This window comes from Alexandromys fortis, unplaced genomic scaffold (assembly GCF_014885135.2).
Source record: "Alexandromys fortis isolate MF-2015 unplaced genomic scaffold, M_Fortis_MF-2015_v1.1 scaffold_334, whole genome shotgun sequence".
Lineage (NCBI taxonomy): Eukaryota > Metazoa > Chordata > Mammalia > Rodentia > Cricetidae > Alexandromys > Alexandromys fortis.
The window spans coordinates 163,954-183,429 of record NW_026068274.1 but is presented as its reverse complement, the minus strand read 5'-3'; the positions used below and the strand labels follow the sequence as shown (position 1 = coordinate 183,429).

The 19,476-nt window shown below is 37.4% G+C and overlaps 2 protein-coding genes across 2 annotated transcripts; one reads left to right on the top strand and one right to left on the bottom strand.

Annotated features, from left to right (window-relative positions):
- Positions 1-1,677: 1,677 nt before the first annotated feature.
- Positions 1,678-2,616, bottom strand: LOC126494618 (olfactory receptor 2L13-like). Its single transcript, XM_050132061.1, has one exon. The coding sequence runs from the start codon at positions 2,614-2,616 to the stop codon at positions 1,678-1,680; it is 939 nt and encodes a 312-aa protein (XP_049988018.1).
- Positions 2,617-18,051: 15,435 nt separating this feature from the next.
- On the top strand, positions 18,052-18,990 carry LOC126494617 (olfactory receptor 2L13-like). Its single transcript, XM_050132060.1, has one exon. The coding sequence runs from the start codon at positions 18,052-18,054 to the stop codon at positions 18,988-18,990; it is 939 nt and encodes a 312-aa protein (XP_049988017.1).
- Positions 18,991-19,476: the final 486 nt, after the last annotated feature.

The window sequence follows — 19,476 nt, the reverse complement described above, 5'->3', positions numbered from 1 at the left end:
CACAGGGCAGGGAACCATGAATGCTCTTTGGATTAGAGAGGGAGGGGGAGAGGAGTAGGGGGAGGGGGAGAAGGGTGGGGGGAGGGGGAGGGAAATGGGAGGCTGGGAGGACGTGGAAACTTTTTTTTTCTTATTCTCAATAAAAAAAAAAAAAAATCCTCAGACTGAATGTGTCCTCTCTCTATCAAACAAAGGTGTCCTGTCTCTAAGAAACCTCAAAGTGAGTGCTCTGAGATCCTGTCTCTCCCACCTTATATTCCTCTCTCTGTCTGGCCATATCACTCCTGACTCCACCTTCTTAGTGCTATAATTAAAAACATATGATCCCACGTGCTGGAATCAAAGGTATGAACTCTTTTTCTGTTTTAGACTGATTCAATTGCATGTAGCCCAGGTGGACTTGATCTCACAGTGATCCATCTGCTTCTGTCGGCTGAGTTGTAGCGATAGGAGCGGAGGGGCTGCGTACCCGGCACCCAGCCGCCCACATGGCTAGCTTATGCCCAGAAATAATTACACGAAAACTGTATTCTTTTAAACACTGCCTGGCCTGGCTAGTTCCAGTTTCTTATTGGCTAGCTCTTACATATTAATCTAACCCATTTCTAATATTTTGTGTAGCCCACGAGGTGGCTTACCATGGAGGATCTTAACCTGCATCTGTCTGGCGTGGGAGAATCATGGCGACTCTCTGATTCAGCTTCTTTCTCCCAGCATTCTCTTCTGTTTACTCCACCCACCTATGTTCTAACCAATAAAATGGGCCAAGGCAGTTTTTTTTATTATAATTAACCAATGTCCTTCCTCCATCACTGAGTGCTGAGATTAAAGATGTGTACCACCACTGCAGGGCCTCTATGGCTAACTACTGTGGATAGCTCTGTACTCTGATGTTCAGAAAGTCTTTATTTGTTACAGCACAAACAAAATATTATCACATACTTCAGTAAGTACTGTGGAGGAATGTCTCTTAAACACTTTAAGATCATTTTATTTCAACTAGACCTAGTAAGAGTGTTGATAAATCCCATAATTTATCTATTTTTATGTAATTGACTAAATATACCCAGCCATAAGGACTGTATAAATTTACACTTCATCCAATTGTGTATAACTGTTCTCCATACTTCCACTCACAAAAGCATTTGATAACCATTATTTTTGAAATTTTTATGTACTTAAAATGTTTCATGATATTGAGATTGCTATATCTTCTTACATAATAGACACTGATACCATTTGAGTTCTGGGCACATAAAGTTCACAGTTCAAACTGCAGTATGCTACAAATATTTATTATACATATATTTTAATAATGATATTAATGAGAGCAAATATATGAGTAAAGCAATAATCCATGTTAATTTTGTAGAAACATTTTAATATCAGCATAAATAGTATCATTTTATAGAATATTTGTACAATCAGAAGTTATAATGTATCATATTATGTTAGGATAGGAATTCACTGTCTAATTTCTGTTATTGATATCATTGACACAAATGTTGTGAATTAAACATGGAAATAATTGTACTAGCATATAATAATAAGCATACTATTCAAGCTTAACTAGTAGTGAATCACCAGAAATGTAAGACATGTGTGTAGCTCACTTTACATTTCCAAAAGACAGCACTATTCTGACATATGACAGAAATATGACTATAGAAGAAATGATCAATTTTTAGTAGAACAGAATGTCCCAAAGACTCTTGTCATGGCTCCCAGGACTTCTTTATTTCTCAGACTATAGATGATGGGGTTGAGCATGGGGGTGAGAATGGTGTAGAAGACAGCCAGAATCTTATCTTCTGTGGGTGTACGGAGACTTCTAGGTCGAAGATAAGTGTAGACAAAAGGTGCATAAAAAAATGACACCACAGTTAAATGAGTGGAACATGTGGTTAAAGCCTTTTTTCTCCCCTCTTTTGAGTGCATATGGAAGACAGCAAAAAGGACCCGACCATAGGAAGCTGTGATGCCAAGGAAAGGAAATAGGAGAAAGAGGCCTGTGCTCAGGAACACCATATACTCATAAACCCAAGTGTCCATACAGGCCAGGGGAATCATGGCTGGAATATCACATAAGAAATGATTAATGGACCTAGAATGGCAGTAAGGAATATGAAGAACATAAATTGTATGTGATAAGGCATTAATGGAGCCCAGTGTCCAAGATCCTATGATCATCTTCAGGCACATCATTTTGCTCATGCGAATGGGATAATGTAGAGGGTGGCAGATGGCCACAAAACGATCATAGGCCATGGAAGCCAAGAGCAAGCCCTCAGAACATGCCATGGTGAGAAAGAAGAAGAATTGCACTCCACAGCCAAGGAACGAAATGTTTTTCTTACCAGTGAGGAAGTTGAATGCCATCTTGGGAACAGTGGTAGAAATATGCATCAGGTCCATAAGAGAAAGCTGACTGAGGAGAAAGTACATGGGGGTGTGGAGCTTGGGATCCACACGAATGAGGTGGATCATTGCTGAATTCCCAAGCAAGGCCACAGAGAATATAGAGATGATAAGCAGCAGAAGCAGTAGGCCTGTTTGGTTTTGTGGAAACAATCCTAATAAAATGAAATCATTTGAGGTCTGATTCCATTTCTCCATGAAAATGTATTGCTTTCTCTTCCTTGGAAAAAATGACCTGGAAGTAAAATACTTTGATCATATGAATTAGAAAAGGAGAATATAGAGGAACTTGCTTGCACTCAATTTTTCTTCATGTAGCTCCATCCTTCTGTTGAACTTATCATGAAATCTGAGCTACAGGTTCCTTTCTCGTAGCCTCTGGCCAGCTTCTCAATTTAAAGATACCTCTACAGTAATTTTAAGTTCAATGGTGGCAACATGAGTAAGGTAGTTAATATATTTCCCCAAAAAATAACGCCATGCAAGACCATTACTCAAGATTAGCAGTATAGCATACAAAACATAGAAAACCTCTCCCTTTTGCACCACTTGCATGCTGGCCCCTGTACCAATAATAGGACATACTGTAGACAGATCACAGGGATCTGCTCCTTGGTGCTCTACATTTCAAATTCTGTAATAAAACTTTGCCTTTTCTGAAAATAACCTCCTCTCACAATTCACTTTTTTGAAACTAAAAGGTATTGTGTTTACTCAAATCCACTTTAATCATAAGATGCTTTTGGATACTTTGGTTTGTGAAAATTTTAGTTATCAATTTAATACACATTCACAATAAAAGTGATTCTACAACAAAACACAATAAATGACACACACTGCCTAATATGTATTTTTGTTATATTTTACCATTGTAAATATTATACACATATGCCCCAATAGTATACATGTTGCTTATATATACTGTTTTCTCTTTTTTCTATGCAGCTCAGATCTTTATACTCCACTGGCAGAAATAAGAACTCCTTAAAACATGTTTATGGGGCAAAATGTGTAGGTGTGCAATGTAGACTCTTCTCACCAATATTTTTATTTTTATATTTTCACTTACTTAATTCTATGTATTTGTAGTGGAGTAGGTGGATGCATACAAATTCAATGACTTCTTGTACTTTTTTTTAAATAAAAATTTGGTAGAGAAAGGGTAAGACACAGCTGGACTGGGACTTGCCTTTAGCCACTAAATGTAAGCACGATGTAAGCAGATCTGTGTGAAGTTCCCTACTCAATGTGATGAGAAAGGAACAGGGTCTGGAAGGAAAGAAAAAGAGGACAAAAATCAATTAGATAAGTGGTTGTTCAGGAAAAGTGTGAGGGAAATTGTGTATGAAGAATAGAACTTGAAATCTTATCTGTGTAAATTGGGAAAACACAGAAAGTAATATGTTCTTAGGAACATTTCTAGACTTCAGATAAGTTTTTTTCAGAAAATAGTTGCTGTGAGGATCATGCAAAGAAGACTACTTAAAGCAAATAAGAATGTCTGATAACTTACCTGGATTTGAAAATAGAACCACACATCTAACAAAAATCATTGACACCTGATAACACGAGGAGAGTGGATGCCTACCTGGACATAAGAGATTCTCTGATTACTCATTGATATCTATTCCCTGGAACAGCACTTATAATAGGCATTCAACCTGTGTGTCTGTTGAAATGAATAAAACTTTATCCTTGGAGATGATAGGATAACATGATCATACTAAAAGAGCTGACAATATTATGTGTAAAATCTTGTCTTCTGCATCATGCCTTGTGAACAAAGAACCTCTTATGTGTACTATCTTGATTTCCTTGAACATTGGTTTAGCCATAGAGGAAGAACCATTCCAGCCAGCCTTGCAGAAGTGTTCTAGTTCATTAGACAAAATCTGCACTAGACACATAGTACACATTTAATTTCTATAAAAGGAATATACAGGTGTGTGTTCTCAGATTACCTCTCAGTGATTCATTACCATGCTTTGGGGACAGTCACTTCCGTGATTATTTTGTATCCAATATCAAGATATGGTCATCTTGGTCATTAATATTTGGGAATATCTATTTTAAGGGTGCAGATACCTGCAACTTAAGGTTTAAGATATAAGATTTTGATCTATATAGAGTTAAAGATTTTTCCATTGTTGACCAGATAATTTCAATATTGGGTATAAGCTTGTATGAGTGTGGTTTTTTTCCAGACAAAGTTACTTTGTGAAGTCTTGGCCATCCTGGAACTTCCTCAATATATAAGGCTGGCCTCAAACTCAGAGATCCACCTGCCTCTGCCTCCCAAGTGCTGTAATTAAAGGCATCCACATTACCACCCTCCCAAGTGCAGACTTTATTTAACATAGAGTCACATAAAGAATTGTATCATTAGCCGGGCGTTGGTGGCACATGCTTTTAATCCCAGCACTCGGGAGGCAGAGGCAGGTGGATCTCTGTGAGTTCGTGGCCAGCCTGGTCTACAAGAGCTAGGAGCTAGTTGCAGGACAGGAACCAAAAGCTACAGAGAAACCCTGTCTCGAAAATCAAAAAAAAAAAAAAAATTGTATCATTGATTACATTTTAACAATGTACGAGACAGATGTACTTTTAGTGTGTCCCTTGAGCATTCCAAAATACCTGACAAACATAGAATTGTTTAATGCCCTGTTGTAAAAGTCCTACTGTATAGAAGTGCTACATATGCAGAATGCTAGTTTAATTTTCTCAAAATTACAGATATGTAAACAAAATAGAGACACACAACAAAAAAATCTACAGAGCACAAGACCAGGTACACAGATATCTAGTGTATCTGCTTAGTCTTTAAGCATTTTTGTGACTCTAGAGAACATGAACCTCAGTGAGCTGCCTGCATTCAACAAATGTTGAATACCAACAAATGTTGGTATTCCAGAAGTGTCTGTCTCTTTTCTCAATTCCACATCTTGGCTTTTGAGAAACTTGAACATCAGCAATAAATCTCTTATTTATTTTCAAAACATTCAAAGCAGCACATTGTAGAATTCAAACATGATTAAATTTTTTTTCTATTGCATTTTAAGTTCACTTTTGCTTTTCTAATTTGTTAGGAAAATCCTAACAAGGGCTTCCTCAGTACAAGAAAAACATACCTCCAGAATGTCTTCTAATTAACCTAAGAAGCAACTCTGCTTGATTATGACTTTTGGACTTAATTTATGCAAAGATCTTACACTTGAATTTGCATTTGTGAGAAAAGGTACCTTTACAGTACAACCATTCCCTGCAGAGAGTCTCTGGGTCTTGAGAAGTCTTCAGATCCTCTTTTGTTCATGTCTTCTGCCAGGTATGCCACAAGATCTGCTCCTTGTGCATAAGCCTCAATTGAAATTTGAAAAACTGCTCCCTATACAAAAAATCACTTCTTTCTTCAAAATACCAAAAAAAAAAAAAAACTTTCAAGGATTATCTAATACTATTTTATTTCCTCTTATGCATGATGAAACCAAAAGAACCTTAACCCACCTGGATTATATTTGCATTTTTATTGCTCACATAAATCATTTCTTACTAATTATTTTAAATGCAACAAAAGAGAAGTTTTAGATTTATATTGTACATACTATATTGGTGAAATACAGAATGGCAAATGCTGTAGTTTATGTGCACCACCTTGCATCACCAAGTCTTAGATTTCCTCTTTTTCCTCTAATTGATCCCTTGTGTCTAAACCTACAGAGACAAAGGCTTGGTCATTTCTTCTAACTTGGTTTCTATGAGGTAGCACAGTTCTGAACTTATAGAAATAAATACATGGCAACTGTCACTCCTTCAATAATAGGATACCTGAAGAAGGATGACTGCATTATTTCAAAATGTAACTCAAGAGACGTTAGGGATACTAAACTATATGTATTATACTCCCCAGTTTTTTTAGTGTTTGGCTCCAAAGGTGTACAAATTGATATACTGAAACATTGATTGAGGCAAAAATTCGACTTTAGTCACAGGTTGATGCACATGTTTGTTGAAAATTGGATCTTCGGACTCAGGATCAACCAGGCTGAGAGATTCACCCAGATTAGAAACACAAGTATAATGAATTTCAAAACAAATAAAAGACTGTGACCTAATCTTTAGGATTTCTACAATCTGAAGGATATTTCAAGATACAGTAAGAAGGATGTATGCTACTAGTTTGTGAAGTAACTATGGAGATGCAGAAATTAGAAGATTAATAATCTTATTGTCCTACTTAATCCATAGTAAATAGATTAATGAATAGTTTTTAATTTAAAATTGTTTTTAAACAATCTTTTTATCACTTTACATACCAATCCCAGTTTCCACTCTGTCTCGTCATACAACTCTATGCTCTTTCTCCCTCCTCATCCCCATATTCTCCTTAGTGAAAATAAGACTTCCCATAGGAAGTTAACAAAGTTTAGAACATCACTTTTCAGCAGGGCTAAGGCCACCCCCACTATACCTAGGCTGAGCAAGGTATTCCCTCCAAAGAAAATGGGTTTTAAAAAGCCAGTTCAAGCACTAGGGATAAATTCTGATCCAACTTAAAGTGGTCTTATAGACTGCTCAAGCCTTACAACTATCACTAACATTCAGAGAGCATAGTTTGATTCTGTGCATGTTCCTCAATTGTCACTCCAGAAGGAATGAGTTACCACTAGCTCAGGTCAGCTATTCTGTGAGTATTCCCATAATGGACTTGACCCCTTTGCTTATATTATTGATCCTCCCTCTCTTTGACTGGTTGGGAACTTGACCCAGTGTTTTTCACTGTGGATCTCTGCATTAGCGTCCTTCACTTGTTGGAGGAAAGTAGCCGTCAATTTGATTATGGGGGAGGCTACTTCAGGCACCCTCTCCACTACCACTTAGGGTCTTGGCTGGGGTCATGGAGCGGTGGGGCTGCATCCCCAGCACCCCAGCCGCCTGCTAGCTTATGCCCCGAAATAACAACACACAAACTGTATTCATTTAAACACTGCTTGCCCATTATATCTAGCCTCTTCTCGGCTAACTCTCGCACCTGGACTAGCCCATTTCAAATAATTCGTGTAAGCACCCCAAGGTGCGCTTACCGAGAAGATTCTAACCTATGTCCATCTTGGGTTGGAGCTTCATCGTGTGTGCCTCAGAGAGCAGAGCTATCGGGAGAGCGGAGCATGGCGTCTCTACTCCAGAGCACAGAGCTGAGTCTCTCTGGGAGCAGAGCAGAGTCTGCCTGAGGAGTCTTACCTCACTTCCTCCTGTTTACTCCTCCCACCTATGTTTTAACCTATCAGGGCAAGCAGTTTCTTGATTTAATTAACAAATGAAATCAACAGATTGATATATGACACTCCCACATCAGGGTCATCCTTATGGACTCATGGAAAGTTCCCTAGTGAATGGCTCCCTCAATCACGATATCTCTTTCTCTCATCTCCCTATCTGTCCATCCCCCATCCTTATCATCCCATTCCTTCAAGTTCTCCTCTTCCTCTACTTTGCCCTCCCTTCTCCATCCACCATACTCCCAATTTTCTAAGGATATATTGCCTATTTCCCATTCTCAAGGGAAATCCATGTACATCTCTCTTAGTGTTCTCCTTGTCACCTGCATTCTCTGAAGTCATGCAAAATAGGCTAGTTATTCTTTGCTTTATGTCTAATACCCACTTATGATTGACTACATGCCATGCTTGTCTTTCTGGCTTAGGGCCTCACTCAGGATATATTTTTCTAGTTTCATCCATTTGCCTGCAAATTTCAAGATGTCATTGGTTTTTATTGCCAAGTAGTAGCACATTTTCTTTGTCCTTTCTTTGGTTGAGGGGCATCTAGGTTTTTTGAAAGTTCTAGTTATTATGAATAATACAGCTATGAATACAATTGAACAAATATCATTGTAGTATGAGTATGCATCCTTTGGGTACATGCCAAAGAGCGGTATTGCTGGGTCTTGAGGTAAATTGATTCCTAATTTTTGGAGAAATAACTGTAATGATTTCTACAGTGGATGTATAAGTTTATAGTCCCACCAACAATGGAGGAATGTTCCTTTTACATTGCATTCTCTACATCATAAACTATCATCAGAGTTTTTTTTTTTATCTTAACCATTCTGACTTGTATAAAATGGTATCTCAGACTCATTTTGATTTGTCTTTCCCTGATCGTTAAGGATGTTGAACAATTCCTTAAGTATCATTCTACCACTTGAGATTCTTCTGTTTATAATTCTCTATTTAGATTTTATCCCAATACTAATTGGATTATTTGGTAATTTTGATGTCTAGTTTCTTGAGTACTTTATATATTTTGGAGATCAGTCCTCTGTCTGATGTGGGTTGGTAAAGGTCTATTTCCATTCAGTTGGCTGTCATTTTGTCTTATTGACTGTGCCCAGGAGTCCTACCTGCCCTGAGGCACTTTGGAGCTAAGATGCAGACTAAACATCTGACTGTTTTAGTCTTTGGGACACAGAATTCATGTTGATTAAAATGTTAACCCCTCTTCACTTAAGAAGGGGGAAGATCAGGGTTTCAACTGTTGCTCAGAGACTGGAACTGGTGGTATTTGATAACAACAATGTCTGTCATTGTACTCTTACTGGAATTGACCTAATGATATTTGTAACTGCTTATAGATGTTGGGAAAAGTTTGACACACCCTGTAAAGTGTTTGGGTTTAATGCATATGTTAAAAATTTTAGATTTTGACCCCTTCTCTAATCTTACTAACCTACCTCCTCAACCCTAGAACCCTTGGAGCAGGATCTTTGGTAGAAAAAAATTAAGTTAAAACATGTCTCATGACTCTTTGGCTCTCCCTCCTAAAAGAGCTCCTTGCAGCTTTTTCTTTTTTTTAATTATTTAAATCACTGCTTGGCCCACTAGCTCTAGCTTCTTATTGGCTAAATCTTACATATTAATTTAACCCATTTCAAGTAATCTGTGTATCACCACGTGGCTGTGGATTACTGGCTAAAGTTTGGGTGTCTGTCTCCAGTGGGGCTACATGGCTTCTCCTGACTCTGCTTCCTTTCTCCCAGCATTCAGCTTAGTTTTCCATGCCTACCTAAGTTCTCCCCTATCAACAGGCAGACAGTTTCTTTATTCACTAATGGTAATGACAACATACAGAGGGAAATCTCACATCACCTCCCTTTTCCTGTTTAAATAAAAAGAAAGGTTTTAACTTTAGCATAGTAAAATTTCATATAACAAAACAGTTATCATTCATTGATGATTCACGCAGAGGCCCAATGATGGGAATATTGTGGAGCCCTCCCTTGAACAGCACATCATACAGAGGCCGTATAGGCCTGCTCAACATGGCATGGTGTCAGGAGACGAGGATCGCCCTCCACATAGCCTAAGCCAGGGACCCTGTGGTCAAAAGTCAAAGACCTGCTTACCTTGGTCTTGCTGAGGAGTTACAAAAAAAGGGAGCATATGTCAGGAGCCATTTCAGGCTCCCCTTTCTCACATCTCACAGGGCCTTGAAGTAAAAATCTTGAGACAAGAAAACTTAAAGTTAGCCAAAACATTACATGCTGACTGTGGAGACTCAAGCTCTGGAAAGCACCAGAGAGTGTCTTCATGGCTTGCTGCTTATCACTAATAGCAGGTGTTCTAGCAACTGACCTTGCAACTGCCCTGCTTAGCTGGCAAACTGCCCCACTTAGTTGCCTAGCTACTGAGCCCCTCCTTCCCTTCCCCCTTGCCTCAGTTCCCCCTTGCCCAAGCTCCTCACTGAGAAGTATATAAGACATAAAACTTGCTTCAATAAATGGGATGCCTTGACAAGGAATACTGTTTGGCATCCATTTCTCTTCCTCCCCCCTACCCCCTATGTCTTTCAGATAGTGCCTCTTCAAGACCCAGGAGTAACTTAGGACCTGCTGGGCGGGTCAGAGAACCTTAAGGTTCTCTATTGTCCTAGGGGCTTAATGAGGCAGAGATGCCTTGTTGTGTTTAAAAGACAACTGGGACTTGGTGTTCAGGGTAATGTGGTTCTTCAAACGAGACTTTATCAGTACACGGAATCTCTACATGCCAGTAAGGCATGTAGATCCTGGTAAGGAGATAATACTGATGATCTTGGAGCCATAAAGTCAGAGAAGAGGAGCTTAGTGATACCACACATAGATGTTAGTTGGTTATCAAGTTTAAATTGTGTACTATATAATTAAAAGAAAATTTAAGAGAAAATTAAAATAGTGACATCAAGGAGCACATACAAATTGACTGTAAGTGCTCACTTTATTAGCAAAAGCTTATATTTGATTTTTAATGTAGCTAAGGATGGCATTGAACTCAATGAATCAAGGGCATAGAACAGTGTTTTAACAAAATCACAGATAAAACATTGAGCAAATGTCTGTTTATTGCTAGATTGCTACAGAAAACACTAGTGTAAAAACTTAAGTCTGAACAGAAAATGAGCTAAGAGGACAAAAGGAATAAATAATGACAACATTCAAATAAAAATGTGAAGAAGTAAAAAATAAATGCAACAACGAAATAACAGGAGTTAGTAAACACTCCTTGATAATAATTATCTCAATCGCATTCCTCAGAAAAGATATCTAAATTAAATGAAACCAAGCAATGTAGGTGTAGGAATTTTAAATTCTGACAGTAGTCCCCTAAAATGACCCCTCTTTTCGAGCTTCATATTCTGGTTCACAACATTATCAGAAGACTTTCGCTTTACATAATGCCTGGCCAGTTTTAGGGAACCAAGGTAAAAGACTGTCCACAGCCAATTAACACTCTCTCAAGTTGGAACAATGGCCTCAAATGGTACCCCCTCTCCTGAACACCACATCCCAGTCTATAATCCAGCAAAACAATATTGTTTTATTGGAGGCTATGCCATGCTAGGAATCCCAGAGATCAAGCAAGTACCCAGAAACCCAGAAGTCACAAGGTACTTGGAACTACTTATGTGACATTGGGACCTATAATCTTGGGAGTCTTGCAGGCAACAAAGACCCCACTGGAAACGCCATACTAGATCTGAAGTCTTGATAATTACTTGAACCCCTGACAACTTAGGCCAGAAGTCTAGAGAGGAAAGAGAAATCAGGGAACAAAACATCCATCCAACAAAGACAAACTCAGAAACCAACACCTAGAACTATAATCATCCCAGATGCATAAATGCCAGTGCAAGAATACAATCAACAGCAAAAAGGGCTATATGGAACCACCAAAGCCCAACTATCCTACAACAGGAAGACCGTTGCAATTTAAGATAGTTCCAAACTAGCCCAGAATGGACCATAATAAATGTTTAATTATAAGAGGGTAAATTTTGGACCAGTAGGCTAAAGATGGGTGCTAGCAATGTTACAAAAGAACTTTGGGTGACTGTTCAGGCAGATGATTTTTCTAATGTGTTCTTGGAAATAGTTTGCCAGTATTTTACTGCATATTTTTTGCATCAGTATTCATGAGGGAGATTGGTCTGTAGTTCTCTTTCTTAGTTGACTCCTTCTGTGTCTTGGATATCAGGGTAACTGTAACCTCATAAAAAGAATTTGACAATATTCCTTCTGTTTCTACTGTGTGGAACAATTTGAGAAGTATTGATATTAGTTCTTCCTTGAGATTATGGTAAAGTCTGCTATGACACCAATTGCCCTGAGATTTTTGGTTAGGAGACTTTTGATGACAGCTTCTATTTCCTTAGGGCTTACAGGTATATTTAAATTGTTTATTTGGTCTTGATTTAATTTTGGTATTTGTTATCTATCAAAAAATGGTTCATGTTCTTTAAATTTTCCAATTTTGTGGAGTATATGCTTCTCAAATATTGCCTGGTAATTCTCTAGATTTCTTCAGTCTGTTGTTCTGTCTGCATTTTATTTCTAATTTTTTCAATTTTGATATTATCTGCCTACTGGTTAGTTTGGATAAAAGTTTGCCTGTCTCATTGATTTTTTCAAAGAACCAACTCTTTGTCTCATTGATTTTTTGCTTTGTTTTTATTTTATTGATTTGAGTCATCAATTTAATTATTTTTTAATACTCCTCCTCCTGGGTGAGATTTCTTCCTTTTGTTCTAGAGGTTTCAGGTGTGCTGTTAATTCACTTGTGTGAAATTTCTCTAGGTTCTTCCTGTTGGCAGTTCAACTTTCCTCTTAACGAAGCTTCCATAGTGTCCCTTAAGTTTGGGTATGTTGTGCCTTCGTTTTCAGTAAATTCTAGGAAGTCTATAATTTCTTTCGTATTTCTTCCTTGACTCAGGGATGATTCGGTGGAGCAGTGTTCAATTTCCATGAGTTTGTAGGCCTTCTGCAATTAATTTTATTTCTCTGGATTTAAAGTTGTTGGTTTTATGGATTTCTAACTTTAATTCAAAGTGATCTTACAAGATTATGGGATTATTCCAATTTTTGTGTCTATTGAAGTTTGTTTTGTGACCAAGTATGTGTGCAATGTTAGGGAATTTCCCATTGAATGCTGAGAAGAAGGTATATTCTTTTGTGTTTTGGGTGGAATGTTCTATAGATGTCTATTAAACTCATTTGAGTCACATAGACTGTTAGTTCCTTTATTTCTCAGAAGTTTCTGTTTGACGGTCCTGTCCAGTGGTGAGAGTGTGGTATTGAAGTCTCCCATTATTAGTGTGCAGGGTTTGATATGTGATTTAAGCTTTAGCAATGTTTCTTTTACAAATGTGGGTACCCTTGTATTTGGAGCATAGGTGTTCAGAGTTGAGACACAACAATAAAGGTTGCAGCAAATGAGGTTTTGTTGCTATTTTAACATGCAAAAAGTGCAAAATACTGATCACGAACTTGGATTACTAACAAATTTCAGCAAGTATATCATAAAATCAGACAGGAGTTAGCAGAGGTGCACAAAAAGTAAGTAGGAGTTTAACACATAAAAGGATATTACACAAGTCTAGTAACTATGAGACTGGGAAAAATGAAAATCTTAGTGAGATCTCTGCTTACATGAGAGAACATGTAAGACCCAGATGTCTGCGTTATAAGATCCCTACTTCCTAGCATCTCAAGCCCTGTGCCTTGAGGACTCTTGTAGAGACAGCTGAAAGGTATCAAGCTAAGTTTCTTATTCTTCAGACTTATTATAATAAACCTTCAGTTGAGCCCACATTTCACTACATTTTTGAACACCAAGAGATTAAAATCTCTATCTTGACAGCACGTTAGATTGGCATTGCTTTAAAACAGAGCAGGTGAATATTCCATAGTGCTTGAACCACAACTCTCAAGAGATAGGTCTGACTGTATCACTATAAACTCTAAATGGTAAGTATTTCCATAAAAAAGCATTGGCCGAAATATAGCCAGACAGTCTGCAAACAATCTAGTCTTCTAAAGGTCAGATTGGCAATAAGAATTATGGACAAATGAAAGGACTTCAAAGTTAAGAGCAATATCAAAGTAATATGATCATATGGACACCAGCAGTAATCTAGGAGTTCTCTGGTAGAATTTTTGGGTAATGTTATATCTTATGCACATGACAATACTTTGACTTAGTACTTTCTAAGTTGTATTCCTTTAATATCCATTAGTTGTCTTATTGAACTAGCTAAAAATGTCTTGTACTATATTGAATAGATATGGAGAGAGTAGGCAACTTTGTCTTGTTTGTCATTTTAGTTTGATTGTTTTAAGTTTCTATTTAATTTTATGTTGACTATGAGCTTGAAGTATATTGTCTTAAATATATTTATATATGCCCCTTCCATCTTTGATCTCTCTAAGGCCTTTATCATTAAGGGCTATGCGATTTTGTCAAAGGTTTTTTTTTTTGTTTTTGTTTTTGTTTTAGCATGGTAGACTACTTTGGCAGATTTTCATATGTTGAATCATCACTTACTGTGGATTGCTCTTAATTTCTGATTCTACATGTAAGTAGCATACATCCTCCCAGCTAGTTCCTGAAACATCCCTCAGATTGTAGAAACCCTAAAAATTATATCACAGTCTTTCATTTTGAAATTCAGTTATTTCAACACAGGTATGAAGGCGTAAGTTTGTAATTAGTGGTGGCTCTATCAGCATGGATGACTCTGAGTCTAAACTTTAACTTTTGACTAAAATATAACTTCTGTCTAGATCAATGCTTCAGAATATCAATTTGGACCCTGGTAGAGACCAACACTAAGTAATGAAGGGCTTTTATGTATATCCAAATATCCTTTATAGCACTCAAGTCACATTCTGATGTAATGCAGTCACCCTTCTTAGTCTATAATAATGATATCCAGTTATTACAGATTGCCATGTATGTATGTATATATGTATGTATTACTATAAGTTCAGAACTGAGCTACTTCAGAGCAGTCAAGTGAGGAGAAATGGCCAAAACTTCGTCCCTGTAGATTTAGACGTGAGGGATCAATTAGAGGAAAGGGAAGAGCATCACACACAAGGTTGTGCATATAAAATAAGACATTTGTCATTCTGTCTTTCAGCATCATAGTCTGTGAAAATTAATTCCACATTTTATTTAAAAATAATTACTAAGGAATGATTTTATATGAGAAATAAACATGCAAATATCTCAGGAGGTTTAATGATGTTATCTTGGCTTTATCATGAATAAGAAGAAAGAGTAGTAGATAGTAGGAAGTTTTTTTCTAATATTTTCGTGGAAGAAGGGACTCCTGTTCAGTTGAGGCTGATGTACAGGGAGACTATTTTGTGGAATACCTCACCAGTGACATGAACAAAGAGGGCAGCTGAAAACTTCTCAAGACCCAGAGACTGTCTGCAAGGAGTGGCTCTGTTGTAAAGGTACATTTTCTGACAAACACCAACACAAGTATAAGGTCCATAGATAAACTGAGTCCAGAAGATATTATGAGCAGAGTTGATCTGTGTTAGGATAACCAGGGGAGTTTCTGGGGGTATGGATTTGTTATACTGAGGAAGCCCTTCCTAGGATTTTCAAAAAAATTAGAAAGGCAATAGTGAAATTATGCAAGAGCAAAAATATAAACATGTTTGTATTCTGCAATGTGCTGTTTTTGAAAGTTTGAGCATAGATAAGAGGCTGTATTTTTATGGTGTTGAGGTTTCTCAAATGCAAAGATGTAGAATAAAAGAATGATACAGACACTTCTGGAAAACCTAATATATGTTGAATGCAGACAGCTAGTTGAGGTTCTTGTTCTCCAGAGTCACATGGTGTTTTTAACAGTAAGCAGAGACTCTGATGCTCAATTACCTGCCTGGTCTTGTGTTCTGTAAACTTTTTTTTTGCTAGCCATGTACCTCTATTATGTTTATGTATCTTTGACTTTGGAAAAATTATTCTAACATTCCGCATTGCAGCACTCCTACACAATAAAATGCTTACAACAGGGCTTTAAATATCTCTGATTTTTGCATCTTTTGGAATTCTTAAGATGGACACTAATATTACATTTACCTTGCAGTCATTGGAAGACAATGTTAAACTGTAATCAATAATATTATTCTTTATGTGACTCTTTGTTAAATAAAGACCATATTCAGCAGGGTGGTGGTGGTAAATGCTTTTAATCCCAGCACTTTGGTGTCATAGGCAGGTAATTCTGACTTTGAGACTAAGCTAGTCTACTGAGCAAGTTTCAGGACAACCCTGGCTACACAAAGACACCCTGTCTGGAAAACACACACACACACACACACACACACACACACATGCCCATGCATGCCCATACCGAACACTGAAATTATCTGGTCAAAATATTTAGCTCAGTTTAGATCAATGTCTTAAACCTTAAATCTAAGGTATTGACACCCAAAAAAATTGCTGTTCCCAAAGATTAAATGCCATGATGACAGTTTCTAAATATTGGGAACAAAAGTTACTGCAATAACGGTCCTCAAAACATATTTATAAATCACCAAGAAGTGATCTGAGATTTCAAACCTGGACATTCTTTTCTTAGAAATCAAACAAGAAGTGTAAGTTTACTGCCGACTGTGTCCAAAAATGGTTAGTAGAACACTCTTGAGAGGATGAATGTAATAGTCTTTTCTCTATTACTAAACCAGTATTCAAGGAATTAAATGATAGTGCCCATAATATGTTTTTCATTATTCACAAAGCATGATGTAGAAGACTGGATTTTAAAAAAAGATGTTGTCAGCTTTGAGATATCTCATTGATAAGCTATCTACTCTAAGGATAATGGTTTCTTTATTTCAACAGACACACAGGATGAACATCTGCTTTAAGTAACTGATAACAAGAACCTATGTCAGGTAGGCATCCCACTGTCCTCATGTCACCAGGTATCAGTGATTTTTTTAGATGTGCTGTTCTGTTTTCAAGTCCAGAAAAGTTATCAGATATTCTTATTCCCTCTCTAGTCTTCTCTGCCTGGTCCTCAGAGCAGCTCCTTTCTGTGCATGAGCATCCTGTCTGAGGTCTAGAAATGTACATAAGAACACCTGACTCTCTTTGTTTTATCAAATTATCCAGATCAGATTTCAAATACACTTTTTCACACATAATTGCCCTCATAGCTGCCATGCACAATCGCTTATCTCACTGTATTTGTCCTCTTTAATTTTTCCTCTTAATCTATTCCTTTTTCATCACTTTGAGTAGGGGGCTACACAAAGACCTGCCTATATGGTGCCTATACCTTGTGGCTGAAGCTAAGTCTCAGTCCAACTGTCTGTTATTCTTGTTTATCATGCTTTCTTAAAAAATAGATAAGGAATCATTGAGTTTGTAAACATACACCTACCCCAACAAATAAAAGGAAATAAATGAATGAAAATATAACTATTAAAAAATATGGATAAGCAGAATAAACAACACACGCCTACATAATTTCTCCCCACCATGAACATGTTTATAAGGGATTTTCACTCCTGACAATGGAGTACAAAGCCCTGAGCTGCATAACAAGAGGAGAAAACAGTGCATATAAGCTAAATTTTTACTATTGTGTCTTATGTGTATGCAATTTACAATTGTGAAATATCAAATATGCATATTAGGCAATGTGTGTCATTTATTGAATTTCATTGTATAAATACCTACATTGTGTGTGTTTCTTCAATTAATATCTACAAATCTGAGAAAAATACAAGGCATCCCTTCTGCAAGTGAGTAAACACAAATAGGATTAGTGAGGATCTGAGCATACACAAACCCTTTTAGTTCTAGAGTAGAGAATTGTGAGTGGAGGTCACTTTCAGGAAAGACAAAGATTTTTTGGAGAATGTGAGAGGCAGAGCATCAAGGAGAAGATCCCTGATATATGACTACAGTATGGACATTTAGAGGAAGAGGGCCATGAAGCAAGTGATGAAGAAGACAGGGGCTTTCTTAGTTTTGCAAGGAAGACTGATTATCTTTACTGATAATGACCTTGCATTGAGTTATCTATCAGGAAATATGAGAACTATCTGACTCATATTGCCATCTTTGATTTTGAAATAATCACAAATATATCTTTGAATTGAGAACTTGGTCAGAGACAAGAGGGAAGAAATATTCAGCTCAGATTTCAAGTTCAAAAGCAAAATGGTTCTGGGGGAAGAACAACTGAGTGCAAGCATTCATTACAAGGCAGTTCCTCAATTCTTTTTTACTTTATATGATAAGTGTATTGTACTTTCAGGTCACTTTTTCAAGAAAGAGAAAGAAATACATTTCCATGGAGAAATGGAATCAGACCTCAAGTGATTTCACTTTGTTAGGATTGTTTCCACAAAACCAAACAGGCCTTCTGATATTGCTGCTTATCATCTCCATATTTCTTGTGGCCTTGCTTGGCAACTCAACAATGATCCACCTCATTCGTGTGGATCCCAGGCTCCACACCCCCATGTACTTTCTCCTCAGTCAACTTTCTCTTATGGATCTGATGGATGTTTCTGCCACTGTTCCCAAGATGGCATTCAACTTCCTCTCTGGTCAGAAAACCATTACCTTTCTGGGATGTGGAGTGCAGTCTTTTTTCTTTCTGACCATGGCAGGTTCTGAGGGTTTGCTCCTGGCTTCCATGGCCTATGACCGTTTTGTGGCCATCTGCCACCCTCTACATTATCCCATTCGCATGAGCAAAATGATGTGTCTGAAGATGATCATAGGATCTTGGACACTGGGCTCCATTAACGCCTTATTTCATACAATCTATGTTCTTCATATCCCTTACTGTAATTCCAGGTCCATTAACCATTTCTTCTGTGATGTCCCAGCGATGATTCCCCTGGCCTGTATGGATACTTGGGTTTATGAGTACATGGTGTTTGTAAGCACAATCCTGTATCTCCTACTTCCTTTCCTTGGCATCACAAGTTCCTATGGACGAGTCCTTTTTGCTGTCTTCCATATGCGCTCAAAAGAGGGAAGGAAAAAAGCCTTCACCACATGTTCAACTCACTTAACTGTGGTGACATTTTACTATGCACCTTTTGTCTACACTTACCTTCGACCTAAAAGTCTCCGTTCTCCCACAGAAGATAAGATTCTGGCTGTCTTCTACACTATCCTCACCCCCATGCTGAACCCCATCATCTACAGCCTGAGGAATAAGGAGGTCCTTGGGGCTATGACAAGAGTTTTGGGGACATTCCATTCCACTAAACATTGATCATTTGTTCTCCATTCATATTTCTCTTTCCCTAGAGAATGTTAACCTAGAGTCATGTATTGAAAATATAGTGTGTGCCACACACCTGTCCTATCTTTCTGGTGATTCAGTACTGGTTAAGATTAAATAGTATATTCATTATTGCACACTAGTACAATTATTCACATGTTCATATCACAACATATTATAGTCAAAGATATCAGTAACAAAAACTAGACGAAAAAATGAATTGATGTCCTTATATAATATGATACACTTTACCTTATAACTGTACAAGTAATATTTTAAGTGGTGAAACTTGGACTACCTGATAGACTCCTCTCAGTAGCACCAGAATCTATTCCTATTGTATGGGCAATTGCCTTCAGAAAACAGTAAGTAATTTTAAGAAAACAATGCCCAAAGTCTTAAAAGGTGGTTGGTTTCTGAATGTTTGGTGAATTATAGATGTATATCAACATTTATGGGGGTTGGTTACAAGTTGTT